At 38.5% G+C, this 21836-nt stretch overlaps 1 protein-coding gene across 1 annotated transcript in view; it reads right to left on the bottom strand.

Moving 5' to 3' along the window:
- TBC1D32 (TBC1 domain family member 32) overlaps positions 1-21836 on the bottom strand; it is a 695824-nt gene that overhangs the window by 338008 nt on the left and 335980 nt on the right. The window contains exon 18 of the mRNA XM_053710787.1: positions 15975-16054. Coding sequence (XP_053566762.1) covers positions 15975-16054 — 80 coding nt within the window. The remainder of the gene's footprint in view (positions 1-15974; positions 16055-21836) is intronic.

Genomic DNA, 21836 nt, shown 5'->3' with positions numbered 1-21836 from the left:
GCTGAGACCCATTCTATACCCCTGAGCAACTATGTTTAGCACTCATGGATCCTGCACAGATTGAGAGAAGGCCTTTTGAATAAAGCATACACAAAAACTAACACAATGTAAAAAAATTAAATAAAAAATATATAAAAGGTGCTTCACCACAAGACTCAATAATACCAATAATGGAAAAGATAGAGGAATATACTTAATAAACAACAACCATATTTTCCAATAAATAACTAGCAACTACAGTTTTCTTGTGGTAATGGTGAAATATTTAATAAATACTGCCGATCAGTAAGATAGATATCCAAACACTCTCTTCAAGCAATTGATTCCAAATTCATATTAGATGGAGGCAAAACAAAATGTATGCTTACCTGATAAATTTATTTATTTCTTGACACGTTGAGTCCACAGATCATCATCAATTACTGTTGGGAATATCACTCCTGGCCAGCAGGAGGAGGCAAAGAGCACCACAGTAGAGCTGTTAAGTATCACTTCCCTTCCCACAAACCCCAGTCATTCGACCAAGGGAAAAGAGAGAAAGGAAATAACACAAGGTGCAGAGGTGCCTGAGGTTTATATAAAAAAATGTCTGAAAAACAGGGAGGGCCGTGGACTCACCGTATAAAAAAATAATTAAATTTATCAGGTAAGCATTTATTTTGTTTTCTTTCTAATGACACGGTGAGTCCACGGACCATCATCAATTACTGTTGGGAATCAATACCCAAGCTAGAGGACACAGATGATTTGGGAGGGACGAGACAGGTAACCAAAACAGAAAGCACCACTGCTCGAAAAAACTATCTCCCGAAAACCTTACTTGAGGCAAAAATATTAGATTAGGAATGTTGACAGCGTATGCAGAGAAGATCAGGTTGCAGCCTCGCAAAACCGTACCAGAGAAGCTATGTCTTAAAACCCAAAAGAAAGAAACAGCCTTAGCGGAGCGAGCTGTAATTCTCTCAGGAGCCTGCTGTCCAGCAGTCTCAAACAAACCAATTATACTACTCAACCAGAAAAAAAAAAAAAGAAGTGGCAAACGCTTTCTGCCCAGAAAAACAGACAAACATGACAGAAGAACGGCGAAAAACCTTATTCACCTGAACAAAAACTGTAAAGCATGCATAACCTCTAAGGAGCGCAACACATGTTTTTCAGAAAAGAAAAAATATGACAAGAGAAGTAACCATAATTTACTGATAAAATTCCTTTCCGAAACCTCTTTAGGAAAGAAACTAACTAGCACGAAACACCGCCTTATCGGCATGAACGATAAGAGAAGGCGAATCACACTGCAAAGTTGAAGGTTCCATCACTCTCCGCAGAAGAGAAAACAAAAGAACAAAACCTTCCAAGATAACAACTTAATATCTATGGAATGTAAGGACTCAAACTGAGTTACTGCAAAAACTTAAGAACAAAGTTAATGTTCCCAAGAGGATAAACACAGGCCTAAAACTGACCAAGGCCTGACAAAAAGATTGCTTATCTGGCGCGACTGCCAGATGCTTATGTAGCAAAAAGGATAAGGCAGAAATCTGACCTTCAGAGAACTGACTGACAGAACTGTTCTCAGACCTTCCTCAAGAAAGGACAAAATTCTAAGAAGCCTGACCTATTCCAAGAGAAACCCTTGGATACACAGTTCTCAGACTTTCCTGTCCTTAACGACATTTTATGGAAAAAAATCCTCTTAACAGGCTTACAAACCTGAATCATGGTCACAAGGGCCGGCTCAACAACTACGCTTAGACAGACTAAGTATTCAAACTCCAAGCAGACAACAGCAGAGAAACGAAACTTAGATGAAGGAAAGGACCCAGAATCAGCAGGTCCTTCCTCAAAGGGGTTCTCCCGCGTAGAAGAGATGGCATTCCCACTATGTCTGCATACCAAAGTCTGCGAGGACATGCAGAGACTATTAGATTACCGACATTCTCTCCTGATTGACGAAAGCAATGACTCGTGGAAGGAGAACAACCAGAAGAAAACAGGAATACCAGCCTGAACCCAGCATCTATCAGAGTGTCCCGAGAAACTCTCCACACTCAAAATCCACTTCAGAAAGTGAAGGAGGATAAGCAATGAATTGGGCGTCTGCCCACCAGGCAACCCATGCCATACATGACAAGGAACACCTGAAAGGAAACTGAGCAAAGTCATAAAATTTATTTCCCTTTAATGGAAATCAAACCTGAGTTGTCAAAGTCTTAAGCTGTTGCTCTAACCGTTACTTGACTATAACTCGCAACTCAACGAAAGTCATGGAGAGAGCCTACACCTAACCAGACCTTAGTCACCAACCCAACGGGCTAGTGAACGAGTTTACTATTACTCAGAAATGTCTCTGGAAATATGTGCTCTGAGACAGATACTCATGAGAAACCAAATGATCATGAAGACAGCCAACAATCCTGCTACCTCTCGCAGGCTAAGCGAGAGCTCTATTGCAAATTCACAGGGAGGATTCTCATATAACTATTTATCAACCTCAGAAGGAAGAAGGGCTGGGTCGGCCCTGCCAGGAGTAAAACCTGTGATCTTGGATCCTTTAACAGGCTTTTATAATCAGGGCATGTGCCATCCCCTATCTGAACATGCATATCCGCAGACTCTCAGATGGATTAATCAAAGAAATGATGTCCAATGACCAATGCCTCCAAACCCTGAGGCACTGGGGGACCAAATAGTAGAGAGCCAAAAGAAGACACAAGGAATAAATCCTCTAATTACTTTCTGACAAAAATAAATACATAAGTAGACAACTAATATGTATTATAAGAATTACCCCAGTAGCTAAAACCAGGGAACTCATTTTCAGATTCACTTCCATCTGTGGAATGATAAGACAACAAGGTCTCTGTATGAGTTTGCTTGTTGGAAAAAAGACTCCCAGAAAGGCACCACAGCAATATAACCCTCTTTGATAGCAATGGCAAGGCCAAAGGGAAAACTGTTTCCGTTCAATAAACTAATTGTTGGAACTGGAATGATCCCAAACAATAAAAAGAAGTCTAAAATACTACAAAAATGCCTCACAGTAATCTTGCTTATCAATAAACTGATAGATGGAAAACAGCCTCAAGGAAGAAAGACTACTATGTAGTAACCCTGAGCTACTATGTCCACAGCCTGAGACATCTCTGAGTACTAACCAGGCCCGACCCGGCTTAGCTTCCGAGATCACACAAGATCGGGCGCATTCAGGGTGGTGCGGCAGTAGACTCGTATCCATATTTGAAAACAAACAGAAAGATACAGCCCCCTACCTGATTTATCTCGGATTGGGGCAAACTTCATCTCGTCTAAAAAAGAAATATTAGAAATATTGTTGTCAGATCCGGACCAAGGAAAAGCCAGAAAATGGAATGCAGAGGAAAAACTCACTGACATGATTATAGTCACAAAGCCCCGAGGGCTAACACAACGAGATAGATATATTGGCTCCCTGCTTGAAGACTAGCATGGTAGCATCAGAAAAGGATTGTGAAAAACTTATGGAGATTAGGCGCATAATCTGCAAAAGGGATAAAGGTGTGTATGGAAGTCGTTAGCTAAATATGTAGAAAAAACTGGACCTTGGACAGAATAAGTGAAAAATTATTCTACAATTTATTTTCAAAATAAAAACATGATAATACCAAGATAAAATAAATCACAATCCCTAAGTGTTGCAACACTATATCGATCAATTCATAAAATTTCTAAAATTCAGATATACATTTGTTTCATACACCAATAAAAGGATTTATCTGCTCTTTTGTATCTTTCTACAAGGACCAGTGACAAGGTAACACAAAGGAAAATTACGTACCGGAACCCCTTGTCTGAGAGTCAAACTGAGGACACATAGGAACCGCCAGAAGCCGTGAGTAGTAACAGCTCACAAGAGAGGGTAAGAAAATCACCCCTAAACACTGTTTGGAACATTCCTTTTCTACAAATGAAGCTCACTGAGGATACAAAGAGGTAACTGTGAAACCGTAATTTATCACAACATAAATATAAGGATAAAGAACACAGCCCTCAGTAATTTATCTCCAAATACTTACAAATGCTTTGATGAACTTTTTAGATACACAAAATTACAACCAATATAAGTAAACAGCCATTGTGGGGACACCATTTATAATCAGTCTTGCATTTAAATTGTTTTAACTAATTGTTAGTTTTTGCTACATATTTGTAATTTTAAAGTTGATGAAATATAGATATAAAATATTGAATAGAGACAAATATTATTAATTGTGTTGAAATAAAAGAAGAATAAATCTTTGAACAAAGGATACAAAAGAGCAGATAAATCCTTTTTATTGGTGTATGAAACAAATGTATATCTGAATTTTAGAAATTTTATTAATTGATCGATATAGTGTTGCAACACTTAGGGATTGTGATTTATTTTATCTTGGTATTATCATGTTTTTATTTTGAAAATAAATTGTAAAAGAATTTTTCACTTATTCTGTCCAAGGTCCAGTTTTTTCTACATATTTAGCTAACGACTTCCATACACACCTTTATCCCTTTTGCAGATTAAGCGCCTAATCTCCATAACTTTTTCACTTTATACACCTTTCTATCTGGGAAGTAGATAGTAGGAGAATAAGGCAAGGGATATTAACTCTTAAGCGCTAGTTTATTTAACCCCCTTTTTTTGCTACATATCTATCAGAAAAGGATTGGCAAGCTTAAAAAGCCTTAATTCTGTTCTGAATCCTCTGAAGGAATACCTAGAAATTGAAACAGACAAGGCGTTGCACCAACAAAATGCCTCACTTGACGCAGTGGCAAAACCACATGTCCCTGTAAAAGGCCTAGTCCATTAAACCTGAAGAACACCATTCTCTCTAGAAATGATATTCTCTTAGCCAGAGTAGAATTGTCCTACTACTATAGGCATCGTGCGTATGATATTTAATGGAGACAAGAACAGGAAGCCATCCTATTAAAGATAGGGAACAGGGAAACTCCAAGAGTAGCCCTGCCATTCCTGTCCAGCACGGATATGTATAGGAAAAACTGGCAAAAGGGAATCCTATTACCTATAAAATTCAATAGATTTCCTAAGGATTGACAACGACAGACGTATTGGAGTCGCTCGAATGCAGCCAGACCCTCTGATAAACATGCACAAAGGTGTTCAGGTTGAAATCTGAAGATACTACTTCAACATCAGATAAAGGAATTATACTGTCCAAATCTGAGATTTTACCTCCAGAGGCTTCTGACGTATCCTCCTCATCACACCTACGAGGAAGGCAATCAGAGTAGCATCAGGCGGAAGAGAAAGCTTACTATCTGAATCACTAATGTTCCTCCTACAAGCTTTCAATGAAATTAGGAAAAGCAGATAACGCCACAGATATCCAAAGGAAACCTGAGCCGCATTCTGCAGGCGAAAAACTCCTCCAGGAGATTATATGGAACTGCAGGGCACCTCCGGTGACGCCATAGAGGCTTGGGACATGAAAGGAGAAACTGTTGTAAAGCCTACACAGCATCATCCTGGGAAACGTTGGGTTCAGAGGCAACACAATATCTCTATCTCAAGAGAACCAGCGAACAAGAACACACAAAATTGCATACTTGAAAACAATAGTGTCTAAAATTCTGATTAATGTAAAAATGCTTTAGCGTCTGAACACACAAATTGCATATTTTGAAAAAATAAACAGTATACAGTACAACATGATATTTAATGCAAGAAACATTTTAGTGTCTGGAGTTGATCCAGGGATTGAGCAACTGGAGCATTTTAGAAAGGAAAAACTGACAAGGCAAAATTAAATTTCTATTTAAAACACAGGACTGTCACTTTAAATAGTTAATTTAAATGTAACAGGCACAGAATAGTGATGTTTGGCATGTAACAGAAGAAATATTTTTGGCTCCCTCAAATAACGTTCTACATATTCATTACAAAGAACGTTAGACATCTACAAAATAGTTTGCAGAGATTTTAAACTTAACATTGCGCTGTAAGAAATGCAAATAAGCTCTGTTCTCAGTCGAAGGAGACAGAGAGGCGGGGCCACATGACCGGACCCGGCAGAAAACCAAAATGATGCCTCAGCTACTTCTCAGAGAAGGAGGAGACAGGAGCACAAAACAACATGGGAATAAAGCGCGCAACTTTGTTTTTAAACATCGCATTTTATTCTACCGTGTGACCAAGCCATCCAAAAAAGTCAGCTTAACCCTGTGCTAAACAAGTACAGAATTGGTTAACTCTAAGACTGCTCTTGCTGACAAGGCAGTGTGGTGGTAACTTACGCTAGGAAACCGCCATCATACTATGCAGCAGAAAAACAGAGTAATGCACTCACAACAATGGCTGAAACTGTGATCACATAAGGCCATGTAGTTAAAATGCAAGACACCCATAAAATAGAATAATTTAAAATCATCCTTAATCCCTTAGGTACCTCTAAACTACGCATGAACCCAGATAATTAGGGGATATCTTATTAACCCCTAGTCTCCTGTCACCATTGCCCGCATCCCGCCTAAAATATCCTCCAAAGGATATATCTGTCCCACATAAATTGCAGAGAAGGCTCCATAACCCTCTTAGTGCCAGTCTCCCACCCAAAAGACGAAAAGGCACTTACTTGCAGTCTAGCCGTCCGGCAGGAGGACAGCCTACCTGATATGAGAGGATGCCACTCCTCACAGAGATCTGTATAGAAAAGAAAGACAGAGTAAACCTACTCAGGCTTTATATACCATAGGCAGCAACAATGTTAGAAAAATGCAGCAAAGCCCACTTTACAAGTTCTTAACTGCTTTAAAGCTACCACAGCCCTGCTGAAGAGACTAATGTGGAGTACAGCTATACCAAGATAGTGATGGAAGATCCGAGCAATCCTGTCCTGACTTCAAAATAAAAAAATCTTGATTGTAGAAATTCATCAGGACACCTAATTACTTCACCTCCTCCTTGCACTAGAGGCAAAGAGAATGACTGGGATTTGTGGGAAGGGAAGTGATACTTAACAGCTCTGCTGTGATGCTCTTTGCCTCGTCCTGCTGGCCAGGAGTGATATTCTTAACAGTAATTGATGATAATCTGTGGACTCACCGTGTCATTAGAAAGATCCTCGATCGAGTGCATCTTTGTTTAATTGGAACATTCCTAGGTCCAATCTTATATTCACAAAGATACCTTAGAGTAATAAACAAAGCACAGCTTTGATTTAAGTATAATTTATTGCCACAATGAATGTGTACATAATAATATGCACTTACTTAAAAACATAGATAATCAAGCTAATCATAAGAACAATGTTCCAACAAGGTCTCACATATAAAGTCCCTTACTGTGGGCCTTGAGATAGTCCACCTGTATAGTGGACAAACGTGTAGAGGTACTTTGTCCTCTGCGTGCTGCCCTAATCTGCGCACAACAAAGCTTTTTGCTGATGGATCGGAGAGATGCACAGAATGTACGACGGACGAAAACAGTGAGAAAGCACAGGAGCTAAGTCGGTGGCCGCAAGAAAAGACTTTCGAATGAGACATTGTAGGAGCTTTGGATTTATGAGCTTGATTATTTATGTTTTTAAGTAAGTATATATTATTATGTGCACATTTATTGAGGCAATAAATTATCCTTGAATCTAAGCTGCACTTTGTTTTTTACTTTTAAGTATCCTTATGAAAAAGGCACAATCTGCCTCCTATCAGAATAGGAACTGGATTGGAAGCTGCATCTTCATGATGGTTTACCCTTATTCCAGAAAGGATTTGATCTCCAGGAAGATCTGGAAGAATTTTATTTTTGTGAATAGGAGGCAGCACTTTGGTGCATTGATTGACAAAAGAAAATAAAATGATTTGGCCTTTCCCTTAGACTTTTTGTCGAAAGAAAAGCTCCTTTATCTCCAGTCACAGAAGAAATTATAGCATCTGGTCAGGCCCAAATACAATATTTCCATGCAAAGCGATAGTAGTCTAGATTTTTAAACCAAGTCAGCTGACCAAGATATGAACTACAAAGCTCTCCTTGTAAAATATATATATATATATATATATATATATATATATATATATATATATATATATATATATATATATATATATCAGCAAAGATAAAAGTATTTGTTAACCAAACAAGCTTCACAAGAAGCTTCACAGAATCATCTGTCTGTTCAGATAAATGTGATGACACCAAAGAGCAGAGGCTGCTGCCAAGCAAGCAATACGAACAGCTGAATAAAACAAATAACCCACTTCAAGGAAGGTCTCTCTGTGGAACGACTCTAACTTTCTATCCATGGGGTCTTTAAAAGAGGAACTATATTCTAAAGGTATCACCATCTACCTTTGGAATTGTTTCCTACAGCTCCACATTAGTCGTAGGTAAAGGAAACACCTTTTTAAATGTAGAAGTTGGGTTAAAAGAAAGACCAGGCTTGGACCACTGCCTGGTTATAATTTCAGAGGAACAGGAAAAACCTCTGGGGTCTAAACAAAAGGTTTGAAAATTAAATCCAATTGTTTAATGGATTTTTCTTACGAAGGCTTAGGATCCTGTACCCCTAAGGTACATAACACCTCCTTTAAAAGAGTTTGAAGATGTTCAATCTTAAATATAAAGGAGGAGAAATAAATATCGTGATCAGTAACTGACTCCTGATCATCATAAAGTGCTTCCCTCTCACAAGACAGATATAAGAACTTAGAATCCAAGTCTGCAAGCAACTGTTTAGCAGTTCTGATCTTAAGATATTCTGAATTACTGGGTAAAAGAGTTGAAAGCTGTTTGTCAGAGACTATTTTGCTCTTATTTGGAGGATGTATGGCCGCCAACATTTCAGACACAGTAGAATGTACAAAATCTTTAAAACCAAAAGTAAAATCTGAAAAACTCCCCTGCACAAACAGAGGGAGGACACACTCCTTTAGAGGCAAGGATAGCATTAGACTGGTTAGACTGCATAAGATTATCCATACATGAGCTACATAGTAGAGTAACAGGAATTAATTGACAAAATATTCACTTGAAAACGTGATCAGAGGATCTACCCTCTAAAGGATTTAAAACAATGTGGATATTCCCAGTATACCCCTATAGTTTGTAACAAATCTAGCAGACAGAAAATATCACAATAAAAAAGGTGCTGTATTTAGTCTAATAAGAGACAGAAACAACTAAAAGTATGCAGGGACTTAAGCGATAAAGTCTGCAATAACAACAGGATAAAGCAGTGGAGAATACAATAAGAACTTTGTTATACTACGTTCCAACTTAGATAATGAATACAATGACAAAATGTCAAAATAATAATATGAACCCGGCTTAAATTTTCAGGGAAGCTTACTACCTCCTGCGAGATTGTGGAGAAAAGTTAGAGGAAAGAACCAAATCAACTCATTAATAGACTAGAAGTAAGGCGAGCTTTTAGAGTGGCGGGGAAAAATGTAACTGTCCCAACACCAACAAAAATAGTGCAGGTATGAATAACATTAGTCAAAATGAAGAGCGCTAACCCAGTTTGTGACCGTGCAACGGTAGCGGGCATCAGCTTTTCCTCCTACGCAGTAGAAGCCAGTGTGTGTTAAAAAGAATAGAGAAAAATGCTTTAATACTCCAGAGGTGCTATCAGAAAGAAAATATACTGAGAGTGTGCTAAGAAAAATAAAAAAAATTAGAAAGAAAAATGGGCTTAATACAGCAGGAGACCGCTTGTTCAGTAGTCACAATTCTTCACTAGCTTGGGCATTTCTTCATGCAGGGCTGAAAATGGAGACCACAATAGTGAAGTGAGTATTGGACAAGGTGGGCACTTGCTATATTCTGAAGATTGGAATAAACCTTTACTTTCCCCCCCATGTATTTTCCCTTAGTTGCCTATCTTGTCTTATACTCTCTGTACTAATGTGGCCCTAAATTTTCAGCACTGCCTGAAGAAGCCGGAGCCAGTGGAGAAGTACAAAAATCGAACCCTGCAAGACCAGTGCCCCGTTTGAGAAGTATTCAAATGTATTACCAGGACATGCTTAATACATACTGGCTAAAGCAAAATTCACAGCTATCTTACATTTTACAAAAAATGTCAACTTTTGTTTTAATGGATTTTAAAATACCAGCTTTTACATGACACAAGCTGTGCACAATGTACACCAACATTATCATCAACAAAGATTTGTATTTAGAATACTATGAATGTAGAAAAATAAGTCACAGCAAAAATGACTAAACAACTGACAAGACATATTGGACAAGAAACATTTACTTTGAGCAGGTTTATAGTTATTTAACTGTAAGCAAAACATTATAAAATAAAAATAGAAATGAATTGTTTGAAGAGCTGAGTATAAAGATAAAAAGAATGTCATTGTCAAATATCAGCTATACCTATAAACCTCATATCTGCTACTGTATGCTAAATAAGAAAATATGTTTGTTTCTCTTTCACATTTTAAAAGCATGTTAAAATAAGAAATTTAGAACTTAATTTTCCCCTGCCAGAAAAATAATTTCCGGTCTTATCTAAGCTGACTGTAATTTCCATCAAAATAATTGTGTTCATATTGGAAGTATAATCTGTTAGCTAATTAGTTTTTCTCTTTTGCAACAGCTTTTTCCTGTAATTTTTAAAACTATAACGATTATTGTACCCAGAAGCATTACAAAATAAGACTGCATATTATAGTTACACAACGTGCAATTTTCTTTAATACATTGCTTTAAAAGCAGAAGTAGCAAACTTGTCAGAATTTAACTTACATTTATTTAAAAATGAAATGTATACTTACTGTATTCTATCTCAAGTGGAAACAACCGTCTATATGGCAGAAATAACAATACAATAGGTGTGATGCATACAGGAAGCCCTTTTGGTGACATTAAAATATCTTTATTTAAAGTGACGGAAAGAGGAATATGCTAAAACCCATAATGCATATATACATGGTTTCAATAAGTATGATCATTACATATGCACACAAAAAACAAAGTATACTTACCTGATAATTTTATTTTCTTCAGATGGAAAGAGTCCACAGCTGCATTTGTTACTTTTGGGAAATAAGAACCTGGCCACCAGGAGGAGGCAAAGGCACCCCAGCCAAGTGCATAAATAATTCTCCCACTACCCTCATCCCCCAGTCATTCTGCAGAGGAACAAGGAACAGTAGAAGAAATAGCAGGGTGAAAAGGTGCCAGAAAAATATATGGACGCCCCACATAAAACACGGGTGGGGAGCTGTGGACTCTTTCCATCAGAAGAAAAGGAAATTCTCAGGTAAGCATAATTTATGATTTTCTTCTTAAATGGAAAGAGTCCACAGCTGCATTCAATACTTTTGGGAAAAACAATACCCAAGCTATAGAGGACACTGAATGCCAAGACGGGAGGGTACAAAAGGCGGCCCATATTGAGGGCACCAGGCTAGAACCTCAACCCAATAAAAATTTCCACTTCGTCCGAAGTTGAGAAAATCTTTTAAAAGGAAAAGCCCCAATGACACTGACTCGCAGCTAGTCCAGAGCCAAACGAGAGACCACAAAACGGACTCAACTGTGCCAACAGTCTACCAAGAGACACCGTCGCCCAACAGACGGTCCCCCACTGCACACTTCCCACAAATGAAGGGGACATCAACCGAAACCCCCAAGGGGACAAGGCAAAGGGGAACCGAGGAAACCAAAAGGTCCCTAATACAAAAAAGAACACCTCCAAGAGTGAACCCAGCTTACAGAGAACCAAACGGACCCAAACAGGAAAGGTGGTCATGCCTATACCAAGCGAAACCCGGGATAAGACTGGGCACAGAGACAGAACAGATGTCTCTCCAACATCCTGCAAGCATGGAAAACAACCGAAGAGGCAAAGTCCTCCCAGCGCCTGCCCTTAGAATACTAAAGTATTCAACCGTAAAAGTGTGTAACAGACCCAGGCGAAAACCCCAAATTTTAAGAACCCATAATAGGATGACACAGAGGGAGCTTGCAAGGAAGAAGCAGTCATCAAGAAACAGACCACACAAAACAGCCCCTCGACAAAGGGTACACTCCAGGCAACCTAAGCCGCCGAACCTACTCACAGGTCCCTAAAAAAGGGGAACAGAAAACCTCCATTGAGGCCCCCCCGAGAAGGAGAGTATACCCTCAGAATCCGAAGGAAGAGTAAACCCTCTCCTGTAAAAGAAGCAAAAAGAAAGAAAGGGAAATCCATCTCCTAGCAGACTGAGCAATGTGGATAGACTCAACAAGCTCACACATCCAAAGGAGACTGCAACCCTTAGACCGCTCGGACATTCTGACCTGCAGACCCACACCCAGCTGGACCAACCCAGCCACAGGGATCCATTACAGGGGAACAAAAGAATTCCAAAACTGGTACAGGAACGAGGGTAAAGATGGTACAGCCATCCCCCTAGAGTACAAGTACAACCTGACTCTGAAAACAGACAAGGCCATAGACCTAAGGATCCATCAAAATAAGGCCCCACAGTCTGACTTGGAGCCAGCAAGACCCCAGGTAGAACCCATTCCACCCTACACTTCCCGACCAGGAGAAATCCCAAAAAGGACTCCACCTCCATAGGAAGGAGAATATCCCCTACAGAAAAAGGGAAGAGGCTGGAAGGGCAACAACTGTCCTCAAGGCCCGAAGCCACTGGGTAATTGAGATGAAAAATCCCCAACGCAAATGTCCTAGAAAAAGGACCCCAAACGCCAAACAGAGGCACAGACAACCCATTTGCCTGCAGAGCAGGGAAGCCACGGGTACACTGGCAAACTGACCAGGGGAATGCAACCCTAAGACGCACCCAAAATTGGAAATCGAACGCCAGCAGCTGGGTATCAACCCACAACCCTTGAGGTGCAAGCCACACAGCTAACCCCTAGATGGCATGGAATACTCTGTTGTAAAGAGTAAGAAATACTCCTAAAAACCAGGCCAACCCTGACCCGGGTCAGGTAGACGGAGCAAGGACATAGCCCAAAATTCCCACTACCGTGGAACACCCCGACCAACCTTGAGAAGAAGTCTTATGAAGAAACTTCCAAAGCCTCAGGACAACAGAAGGGATACCTTGAGATCCACAAAACCCTACTAGCAGGGCTAGTATCCTCATCACCTACACATAGGCAGAGGACAAAGGGAAGAGAAAGGCGCAAAACCTTCCGAGCTCCGGGGAACCCCGAGCTAAACAAAGTCCCCTCAGGGATCAACCATCATCCGGGACACGGATCCCTAAAAGGAGATCTAACTCACCTGAAAACATGTAAGACCATCACATCCAAGAGTAAAAGCTGTATCTAGATACACTAGAAACGGCTTACACAGACACCTACAAGGTGCCGAGAGCTGCAATAGGCTTCAAAATGCAAAAACTGCCCGCATCCTGGACAGCTATCCATACAAGCTGTAGGATCAAGTCCCAACAGGACCATCCATAGACCTAAAACTGAAGGCCAAACCACTCAAACAGCAGTGACGAGGCCTAAGTTCACCAACCCTCACCCACATGGAGGAGGATTTCTAAGTTTTGATGAAATCAGATGTCCGATAGAGTGACGCAGCGGAACACTCTCGTGCCCAGTCAAGGACTGAGACAATACTTCCCGCCTCACAAACCCACCGGTTCTTCTCAAATGCTTAGTGAAACATGGGAAACAATGATAACCTGAGCACTCAGCGCTTCTACCGAACCAGCTCAACAGAACAGTGCCACGTGTCTGAACAGCCGCAAGACCGAACGAACCCGACAGGACCAGCCTGTACCAGGGGTCCTAACCGGCAAGCTGCATAAACTGTCCCTCATAAGGGAAAACTAAACAGACATTTTTAAACATAGGACTAACATGTCCAAACAACTTCCGCAGAAGTAACAAAGAGTGTCAATCACAGAAGGTTCCAGAAGGAAACAAAAAACAAATAAAAGACATCCATCAGATACAAAATAAAATATAACACATCCCGAAGGTAAACGCCCAAAAAAGACACGGGCCTACCCGTAGGACCAGCCAATTGGAGCCCTATCTCTAATAAACTGGGAAAGAACTCAAAAGAAAGACAGTAGGAGATTACCTCATCCCCATATGTCTGAGTTGTACCATTCGGACCATCAGACTGAAAATTCCCATATCTATGAACTATAGGGTCATTCAGTAACACAAACAGATGTCTGAGCAGTACCCGAAGATGCGCAATCCGGTACCGAAAGCACAACACCATGGAACAGAACCCTCAGGATACTGCAGAGGCCAACCCCAAGACGTAATACCCGGGACAATAGGGCACAAGCACATTCTCAAAAAAATGGCTGGACTCTGCAGACGAGCCAGTGCAAACATTATCTGAAGGTGAAAATGTGCTGCAAGTTCCGGGGGGAACACACCACCCCGCGTGGAGGAAAAGAATGACTGGGGGATGAGGGGAGTGGGAGGAGTATTTAAGCCTTTCTTTGTCTCCTCCTGGTGGCCAGGTTCTTATTTCCCAAAAGTAATGAATGCAGCTGTGGACTCTTTCCATTTAAGAAGAAAATACTTGAGAAATGTCTCCTATCCCAGAAATAAGCATATTTCTCCTATCCCATAAATATGCTAAAACCCATAATGCATATACACATGGTATCAATAAGTATAATCATTACATATGCACAAAAAAAACTTGCAAAATTTCTCCTATCCCAGAAATAAGTCGACCAATATAACTTAAAGGGACAGTAAACCTACCTGTCTAGTCATAGCGCGCCCAATTGCGCCATTAAACTGAATGTAGCTTGCTCCCGCTACCAGACCAGAGTGGGAGCGAGCTACATTGAGTTTAATGGCGCGATCGGGCACGCTGTGATTAGACATACCATTTTTTTAAAGTTTCCAATTTACTTCTATTATACAATTTGCTTTGTTCCTATGATATTCTGTGTTGAAGAGATACCTAGGTAGGGATCTAAAGCACTACATGACAGGAAACAGTGCTGCCATCTAGTGCTCTTGCTAATGTATAACATTCGTGCAAAACTGCTGCCATATTGTGCTCCAGATATGGGCTGGCTCCTAAGATACCAAAAGAACAAAGAAAATTTGCTAATAGAAGTAAATTTTGGGTTACATATCACTTTAATATAAAAAATTTAGTTATGCATAACAAAATGACTTTGCAATATAATTTCATTATTTATTTTGCCTCTTTTCATGTAGTATAGTTTTGTTAATTGTGTCTTTTTTACTTCCCAGACCTGGAAAAACACCCGGCAGATTTCTCAAGGCTAAACCCTACGGCACGGTTCCCTAATTAAATTTAACACATTGGGGTGGCGTTATGAAGCTGCATTCACAGCATTTTGGTCTATGTGGAGCAGGTTCATATAAGCCAGCCTGCTGCTACATATTTAGGAAGCAAAAGCTGCTTCTTTTTCCTCTCCGTCACCTCAGAAGTGCCGAGATCAATCACCCAAACATTTGCTTGTTGGGGTGATTGACATTCCCTGTTCTAGCGCAGTTGGTTGCGCCAGAGCAGGGGTCGGCATTGCACAAGAAACCTCTTGGCAATGTTAAATTTGTAGTGCGATGCGACATCACAAGTGGCGATTGCAGGGGGACAGGTTCATTACTTGTGCAACTGTGTGCCTGCAGAGAGAAATCTAGCCCATAATAACTGAGAAACAATGCAATTTATACTAACAATATGACTGTGGCAAGTCTGCAGACTCAAGCTCTGATTGGTTCCTCCAAATAAAACAAGTGGTGGGTGGAGCTTGGCTATTGAAAAAATATTGCAGCAAAGATGTAAAAAAAAGGTTATTCTACAGCAAGATAACAGAACTGTCTTCTAATTACAAGGTTTTTACTGTCTCTTTAAAATATAATAGCATAAGTTAGTAAAGCACAACATTCAGATGAATACTATAAATCTCTATAGTTTTCTCTCAACACTATATTGTGTGATGTTTGTTTAAACTAAAATGCCACCGTGTTACATATTTCTCTCCAACAGATCCAAAATACTTACACCTGCGATTCCTGAGTTTCAGCTGTAAGTGAAGAAGTTCCAGCTACAGGTGTTGGGGTTCGTTCTGAGAGCAAAACGGTCTGTGAAGTAAAAACATAATTTGCAATGAATAAAGTTAATGTTCAACATTTATAAGAAAAATTATTTGCTTCAGTACAATCAAGAAAGCACATATAACTTTAACTTTAAGGGGTTAAACATAAGGTAGAAGAGCACTGCAAATTATGCCACTAGCAATCAGCAGTGGGTTCCATTCGGGACTAGCAATGCTCCCAAACAGCACTTCTACTGTGTGTTTAACCCCTTTGCAGTATAGGGTTGATGGTCTTAAAATTGCATGAATAATAAATTAGAGCATATCATTTTTATAGCCAATAGAAAGTGACATTACAGAAGTGAGCTGCAAATTATTTTAAAAGAATGCTTTTTTGGCTGAGGACAATAAAGTGTGATTGTTAACATATTCAATTATACAATAGTAAGGAAAACAGTCTATTATCAAAACTAACTCACTGTCAAGGTAATTTCCAAAATATTTATTTATTTAATAATTGAAAAAGAAAGAATTTGAGGAAAGTTGTGACAGGTCATTTTTCCCAGAATGGAAACCATTCCACCTGTATTCAGGGATTGCGGCATTACATAAGCAAATGCTTGTAACTTGCATAACTGATGTATACTGACTTTAGACTGCTTCTGTTTGTGTAATGTGTTTTTTCATATGCAGGGGAGGGGGAGGGGTTCTGCTATCAGCCCCTTTCAGTGGGTGTTCCAGGCTTATCTCATAAACAGTGTTAAATTGAGAGCTTTTAAGTAAGTTTTTAAAAAGGTTTTATACTGGATTTTGATATCAGTATCTGTGCATATTATTCTTTATAGTGGTGCAATTAAATGAAAATTGGTGTATACTGCCCCTTTAAAGACTGCAGCTTAATAACTAGTAGTAGCAATCTTGTTGTCAGAATGTAATAATAATGTATACACATCTAGCAGGAGAGATAATATACAAATGCACAGTACTAGTAAACAAAATGATTGCCTAATCCTGTAATGAGACACATTTTGTACAGTTAGTATGACTCCATGTACACTGAAACAGATAAGTGAGATTCATTTACTTTGACTTCAGAATCTCTTACTTATATTCTATTACTAACCTAAAGGATCATAACTTTAATCTTAAAGGGACAGTCTACTCCAAATTGCTATTGTTTAAAAAGATCATCTCTTTATTACCCATTCCCCAGTTTTACATGACAAGCACAGTTATAATAATACACATAACTGATGTATACTGACTTTAGACTGCTTCTGTTTGTGTAATGTGTTTTTTCATATGCAGGGGAGGGGGAGGGGTTCTGCTATCAGCCCCTTTCAGTGGGTGTTCCAGGCTTATCTCATAAACAGTGTTAAATTGAGAGCTTTTAAGTAAGTTTTTAAAAAGGTTTTATACTGGATTTTGATATCAGTATCTGTGCATATTATTCTTTATAGTGGTGCAATTAAATGAAAATTGGTGTATACTGCCCCTTTAAAGACTGCAGCTTAATAACTAGTAGTAGCAATCTTGTTGTCAGAATGTAATAATAATGTATACACATCTAGCAGGAGAGATAATATACAAATGCACAGTACTAGTAAACAAAATGATTGCCTAATCCTGTAATGAGACACATTTTGTACAGTTAGTATGACTCCATGTACACTGAAACAGATAAGTGAGATTCATTTACTTTGACTTCAGAATCTCTTACTTATATTCTATTACTAACCTAAAGGATCATAACTTTAATCTTAAAGGGACAGTCTACTCCAAATTGCTATTGTTTAAAAAGATAATCTCTTTATTACCCATTCCCCAGTTTTACATGACAAGCACAGTTATAATAATACACTTTTTACCTCTGTGATTTCCTTGTATCTAAGCCTCTGCAGACTGCCCCCTTATCTCAGTGCTATTTACAGAATTGCATTTTAGCCAATTAGTGCTGATTCATGATTAACTCGACGGGAATGAGCACATTGTTATCAATATGGCACACATGAACTAGCAGTGTCTTGCTGTGAAAAGCTATAAAAATGTTCCAAGAAAAAGGCAGCATACAGTGGCTTAGAAAAAGTCAGGAATTTAGAGGTTTAAATGTTATAAAGTATATTAATATAACAACGTTGGTTGTGCAAAGCTGGAGAATGGGTAGTAAAGGCATTATCTATCTTTTTAAACAATAACATATTTGGAGTAGACTGTTCTTTAATACTTAGTCAAACAGCAAAATATACAGCTGCCAATAACAATGTTCATAATTGAATTCTATAAAATCTAATCATAGTACTTCTATATTAAATGATCATATTCCTAACTTTTTTTTTTACTTCATTGAACCACCAAAAGAAATTCACTTATCTTTAACAATATCAACAAGACCTAATGTTAAAACAGACAGTGTACTGTAAACTGTTCTCACCTTTAATTTGTTCCCATTAATTTTATCTGTTGGAGTGTATTTAATTGTATAAAAGTAGTTCATTTATATTTATTTTGACATTTGAAATAACAGTTTTTTGTATGTGGTATTCTCACCTATACTGATAAGCTTTGTAAACATGGAGAGCAGAATAAATTACACTCCCAGTCAGAGGTAGGAGAGATTAGTAAAACAAGTGTTGGTCTTTGGTATACTGACAGAGATAAGATAAGGAAGCATGTGTGTGTGTATAGAAAGGGATAAAATAAGGAGAGATGATTCCATGCAAGATCAGCCCACGTTAATAGGTTGTGGTTTCAAGGTACAAAATCAGCCATTTAATATAAAAAAAAAAAACATAAAGCAGTACTTTCTCATAAATGTTATACTATGCTGGTATAACAAGTCATTGGAAGACATTAAGTTGAAACCAAATTTACACTATCCCTTTAATTACAAAGCAGCAAACATATATGCAAACATGCTGGGGCATATTTATGATTGTGGAAGCGGACATGATCTGATATAGCGGATCATGTCCGCTGCACATTGATAAATATTCACAGCATAAGCTCTCTGCATTTAGCGCTGCGGAATCTGTTGGCGCTCTACAAATAACCAATAATAATAATAATAAAATCATTGCAACAGCAGTTCTTGTGAACTGCTGGTGCAATACCGCCCCCTGCAGATTGGTGGCCAATCGGCCACTAGCAGGGGGTGTCAAACAGCCTGATCGTATTTGATCGGGATGATTTCTTTCGATTTCTGTCTGCCGCCTCAGAGCATACGAAGCTTGATAAATATGCCCCACTGACTTTACAATCACACAGAATACAAAACAAAAAGTAAAGAAGTGCTGTATGTTATCACTATTCACGTAGGTTAAAGTCTTAAACTCAGCATAAAGTTTTAAGGTTTATGGAACTATTCTTCTTAATGGTAAATCAATTTACAAACTGTCTTTTAATTACCATTATTATTTTTAATCATATATTTTAAATTAAATTATTATAAAGTCTGAAATCAATTTATTAACCCCTTAAGGACCAGCAACGTACCCTGTATGTCACTGGCCTTTTTTTTAAAACTTGATTGTTTTATAGCGCGGTCTTGCCACCAGCGTTGAGACTGCTCTATTTCACAAAGCCTGCTGGAGGGAGCGCATTAATAGCGTGTTCTTGCTAGATTTGTGCTATTATGTCCTGAAAAAACCCTTAACGACCAGTGACATACAGGGTACATTGTGGTCATTAAGGGGTTAAAACTTCATATAGTGTTTTTCAAACAGAATCATAACTGGGATAACTGTAAGGAGATAATACATTTTATTATGTCAACCAGCTAAATATATATTTCACACCTAATCAAATCTAAAAGGTAGGTTGGAAAAAAAAAAAAAAAAAAAGTTATCTAGGGATAGAACTGGATAATTCAATTCCTAAATAGTTGGCTGTAGAGAATTCAGGAGGGGCTTTGTAACAGATGCTTAATTCAATCTAAAGAGAGCAGTTAAAAACAGAAACGTTTAGGAATTGGCAAATGTAGTCATTAAAAAAATAACATCATAAAGGGGTCGATTTATTAAAGGCTTCACCAGCCTTTCATCCCTCATACGACTGCAGGTTCTCCCTGACCTCTTCGCCACCTCTAAGGTGACAAATTTCAATCTCCGCAGTCTCGTTCGACCAGTGAGATTGACAGCTCCTGCCCACGCGTGATTGGCTGTGCGCGGGCAGGTGGTGGCGTTGCACAAGAGTGCAAAATTGCATTCTTGTGCAATACTGAATTCTGGCAGTGGAATTCAGCTGCCAGAGGCGAGCTGCGGTGAACAGGGGCGCATATTTCTATTTGAATGTCCCCAAGAGTAACTAGTGATGGCAGCGTGGGAAACTGCCATATGATATAACAATGTTACATGTAAATATACTCAATCACAAAACAATTGCAGCAGCCACATGAACAAGTGCACGAGTGATTAAAAGGCCTATTGACCACAAGCCAAGTTGTAACAACATCTCAATCCAGGCGCTTCAACGTCATATTAATGTTTTTGTTTTCTTTTTTATGCAGTTAGTATGGCAATTGAAATCATTTAGCCTGTTATTGAAAGTATCTTAAAGGTAACCTGCCACTTGTGTTTCTTCATGAAAAGAAAGCAGGAATTTGTCTTTTGATTAACAGTGAAGTAAAAGGAAATTAGATTAAAAAAATGAAAATGAAAAACAGTAAATAGATGGTGTGTGTGTGTGTGTAGTAGCTTTTTAAATTTAAATTGAAATGAGCATAAAAAATAATATATGAGGATAATGAATACACAAGTATTTTAATGGCCGATAGAGACAAGCTTCTTAGTCTGAAAATAATATAAGACTGATTATTACACACACACAAATAAATACATAAGAACTGTAATACATTATAAAACATTCCCTTTCATATAGAAAAAAATGGGAAAATGCCACTTTGAAATGGTTAACCCTTACTATACTATTGTTCCTAGGACTGCAGAGCAGATGTAGTATATATCTTCTTCACCAGTATATCTAACATCTATAAACACTGACACAGTTAAAGCATAGTGGAAAATTACATTTAAGCAAGAAAATTGCTCTGGGCTACATTACAAGTGTCGCAGTAACCTTAGCGTGAAAGAGTTATTGAAATACAGCGGGCACATTAATTAGCATGTGTATTACAAAGTGAAAGTAAACACATTCACTTAAGCGCACTTGAATTTAACGCTCACCGGGTTAGTGTAACTGAAGACCTTGTACAAAGGCTTAGGAATAAAATAAAAGTTGCACCTAACACTACATAAAAACATTAAAATATACTGTTACACTCCTATAAACACTATTTGATAAAAAGCATTCATATAACTTTAATTAAAAATAAATAAATGATTGGTGACAAATCAATACAGTTGTTACAGAACAACCCGATTTACATACAAACTTTAGAAGTAAAAGATAAACGCTAGAAGCTCAATATAACAATTTATCAAGCCATTGAATGCCTGTTTGTGTGTAATTTCACATCGAAGTCTAAACGCAAAATATAGTAAACAAGCAATCATTCCTTTTAAAAATCATAAGCCCTTTTATTATTTTTATCAGTTATTTGTAGCGCGCCAACAGATTCTGCAGCGCTAAAAATGTGTCTAATATGCAAGGTAATAATTATGGGCGACAAAGGGATAGAGGGCCCTGCCAGGAGTTTTACTGTTGTAAGTCAGCTCTCATGAAGGTGATCTACAAAGCAGCTAGGCTCATAGGCATAAATGCTAAGGGGGTTCAAGGGGATAACTAAAGGAGGAGAGGAACTAAGATAGGAAAAGTAGTATTGAGTACCAAAAAGTAAATTTATGCTTACCTGATAATTCTATGGTACGACG

Source organism: Bombina bombina, chromosome 4, assembly GCF_027579735.1.
Source record: "Bombina bombina isolate aBomBom1 chromosome 4, aBomBom1.pri, whole genome shotgun sequence".
Classification (NCBI taxonomy): Eukaryota; Metazoa; Chordata; class Amphibia; order Anura; family Bombinatoridae; genus Bombina; species Bombina bombina.
This window is presented reverse-complemented; position numbering and strand designations above follow the sequence as displayed.